Here is a 3,546-nt window from a genome sequence, read left to right on the forward strand (position 1 = left end):
TCTGCTCAGGTCCCTTCCGACCCTAGAAACTATGAAAAAGACTGGATGAATTTACCTTGATCTCCTCCTTTGCTTCTTGACAAGATGCATAAGGACCTGCTTTAACAACCCTACGACCCTGTTTAAATAACAAAATATCAAGTAAGATACCAATTTGAAATTAAACTAAAAGGGAAACAGGCCAAGTCATTACTAAATTACATCACTCAGAGAAACTGGGACAAAAGTTACTCGTTATATGGTGCTCTAGAACATCTGAGAATAAAACAGTGCAAAAAATGAGTAGTTTTCAGACTAACATAATTTGAAGTAACATGTCGAAATGAAGACATAAAAGGGTGTAGATGTTAATGCTATTATATAAAGAAAGGAACTAACATTTGCAAGAAAATAAAAGAATGAGACTTCTGCAAAACACTGTATCCAAAATCAGTGTCTATTTTTGTCCTAGCAGAAAATACATTCATCCTGTCCTATCACCCATCTTTCAATTTTCCTTTCCTCTTTTCCTATTGATTAATTTCTTATTTCTGTAGGTCAGTTTGGGGCAATATTCACAGCTATAAGTTTCGTAGCACTTGTAGACTTTGCTCCAAGACAATAGACTGGAGCCATTTGAGCTCAGTCTCAAATTCTACAGGGAGAAAGCTATAAATATGGTCTTTAAATGGCTCTTTTACCCAGCAAAATTAAAGAAAAATTAGGATTAAGCATTGTCCTGTTGTAAATCTATTGTTATTTAAAATTTAGTAGTGCACACTGGTGCATTTTGCATTTAAAGCACCACAATCTCTACCACATGGTAAAAGGGACATTCAGGTCATTTTGACCCAAAATTTAGATTTTATTAAAAAGCAATCTTGGATAAAATCGAGGAACAAAAAAAACATAACCTTTCTTTAAAAACTATTATAGAAAGATTTTTTTGTCTTCTGTAATGTCTGCAGAACAGACAATGTAGCATTGTGGTAGTACATGAGGCAGACAGTGAGACTATAAAAATATTAAACAAATTTTTTCATTGCCTAAACCAGGAATAAATATAAAATATCAAAAGTCCATGTTTTTATAAATACTTCAAACTTTACTATATTTTATGCACCTACAAATCCACATGTATGTGTTCACACATACATATGCATGCATATGCACTTCAAAAATTTATCAGGCAGCCTACTAGTAGTTACACTATTGAACAAGAACCTAAATTATGTAACGTAATTAAGGACATTTATTTTATCTTTTTTTAAGTGACTATTCTTTAAATTAACTGTTCAAAGTCCACAACTGATTTTGAACAGATATTTACAGAGGTATTGTTTAGTGTTGTTGTCAGGAAAGGAAAAGTGCAATGGTCAGCCTCCAAATGGAATTTCATTGATTTTATCCATTTGATTCACAGCTTTAAAGATCAAACACTGAGAATCTGAATCAGAAGACTGCAAATTGTAGCTTATCATTCTGACCAAATTACTACCGCATATGCAAGCCAGTACTTTATATTTTTCTTTTAATACCTTTTATCTGAAATGCATAGTTCTCTCACCCAAACAGAACTTAAAAGATAAAACTCATACAAAAGAGTAAGAAAAAGATGGCTGTGTTTAATGGAATAACCTCAACTAATAGATCTGTGGTTTTTCCCCTTTCTAAGAACCTGTTTTGTGTCTTGAACAACAAATCAATGCAATATGAAAACCAGATCACCTTCTTTAATCATCATTTATATTTCATGCAACTACTGACTAACAATTAGTTTGCAGTCTCTGCAATTATCTCTTTTTAAGCTCCAACAACTCAGAAACAGTTACTACAAACACAGCATTACAACCAGCTCTGCCTAATGCATAAAAAACGGAATTTCTACTGCACACAGAGTATACTAACCTCTTTATCGATGGCTGTAGTGTGCAACTGGGCTTCTCCAAATTCACAGCCAAGTGCCCTTTGTAGACTGTAGATGACATGGTCATAAGAATGATGTTCATCATTGAAAAGGACACAGTAGTAATTATCAGTCTTCTCTCTACTGGGAACAAGCCAATATTTAATTAAATAAACCAGGGCAGGTTTGATTTTAATCAAATTTATTTAAATCATGATTTAAATCTCAATTTAAGTCACTGGTCAGGAAGCTTCTATTTAATCACTGTTTTCTACAAAAAGTGCATTCTTGGCTTGATATCCTCTATTCATTTAACTTCTTGAAGCTTTGCACTTTTAGAGAGATGTAAGGGCTTGACTTTGTGTACACAAACGTGCAATGAGACAAGAGGGCTGATCAGGTCTGTTCTCTCTCATTTCATTTCTATATACTGCTGTTAACAAGGACGTGGAGATACAAATTCACGGTTTGAGAACTGAAACTAAGCATCACAGAGATGCTTAATCAGCTCCAGGTTCTATAAAAAGCAAGGAAAACCTTCATTCTCTTATTACACCTAATCTACAATAGGAACTTTTATATGCTTCCAGAACTGACACTAGCAACAGTCTAAGTCAGTGGTCTTCAATCTTTCTAGACTCGAGGCACCCCAGAATACAATTGAGGCAGCCCTTGGAAAATGTCAGCTCTTCATTTTCCCTTATTTTTTGGCTACAGAAGAACAGCAACTCAGAAAGCCCACAACAGGGCAGAATATTGTTTAACACTACAGATTCCTCTTTGAAATCTCTGGGGTAACTGTGTGAATCATGTTTGTATACCTAACAGGGCTAACATGGTACCCTTAAAAGGATTTTAAGGAACCAGCATGTTGCACCACCCTGGCTGAAAATCCCATTAGTGTAAGTGGTAACATACAGTGTTTTCACTATGACACCTACTTATTGGCATTAGCCCAACACAAGAACAAGAATGCATTTAAGTCATCTGCTATTTCTGCAAGGATTTCTCCTCCCAACCACTTTCATGCTCTTACTTTCCTTTTCTAAAAAAAAGAGAGTGTGGTCTCTTTACACCTTGATGGAGGAGGCTTTTTGCAAAATTTCCAGCATAACCAATTCAACACTTGGCACCAAACAAACCTTTCCATAAAAAGGCTAATGTTTACATATATAAAAGTGTTGTCCCGAAATGCCATACAGAGATATACAGGGAATCGGCACTAACAAGTGTGTACAGGACATTAATACTAGGGCTGTGCGAAACAGCACCGTTTCATTTTGACTTCCATTTCAACATTGTGATAAGACAGTGTTTCATTTGGTTTCGAAACCACTGTTCCATTTCATTTTGTCAAAATTGTTTTGCTGTTTCAACACTGTTTCAACGTTTCACGCATAGGCTATAAGGGGGAAGTACAAAACTGCCTATAACTTTGTCATTTCTTGCCCGATTCAGATGAAACTTGCAGGGATGGTAGCCCCTTCCGAGACCATGGAGTCTGCCAAGTTTTAGGTGCAGGAGTTTCTGGGAAACTGCACCTCAAAGTCTTGAAATCAAAACTCATGTCACATGACTGTTAAGGCGCAGAGGGGCGAAAACTGCAAGCATAGTAGCCCCTACTGAGGCCGTGAAGCCTACCAACTTTCAAGGACATAGGA

The 3,546-nt window shown here is 36.0% G+C and overlaps 1 protein-coding gene across 4 annotated transcripts in view; it reads right to left on the reverse strand.

Annotated features, from left to right (window-relative positions):
* Window positions 1-3,546, reverse strand: part of UBR1 (ubiquitin protein ligase E3 component n-recognin 1) — a 174,781-nt gene that overhangs the window by 125,599 nt on the left and 45,636 nt on the right. For 2 of the 4 annotated variants that reach the window (XM_019519092.1, XM_019519090.1), the window contains exons 6-7: window positions 1,888-2,026; window positions 56-118 (exon numbers count right to left, since the gene is read on the reverse strand). In XM_019519092.1, coding sequence (XP_019374637.1) covers window positions 56-118; window positions 1,888-2,026 — 202 coding nt within the window. Of the gene's footprint in view, window positions 1-55; window positions 119-1,887; window positions 2,030-3,546 lie in introns of all 4 variants that reach the window. The other 2 variants (XM_019519091.1, XM_019519089.1) reach the window with 1 other exon arrangement.

This window comes from Gavialis gangeticus, unplaced genomic scaffold (genome assembly GCF_001723915.1).
Source record: "Gavialis gangeticus isolate Ggan-Ray unplaced genomic scaffold, GavGan_comp1, whole genome shotgun sequence".
Taxonomy (NCBI): domain Eukaryota; kingdom Metazoa; phylum Chordata; order Crocodylia; family Gavialidae; genus Gavialis; species Gavialis gangeticus.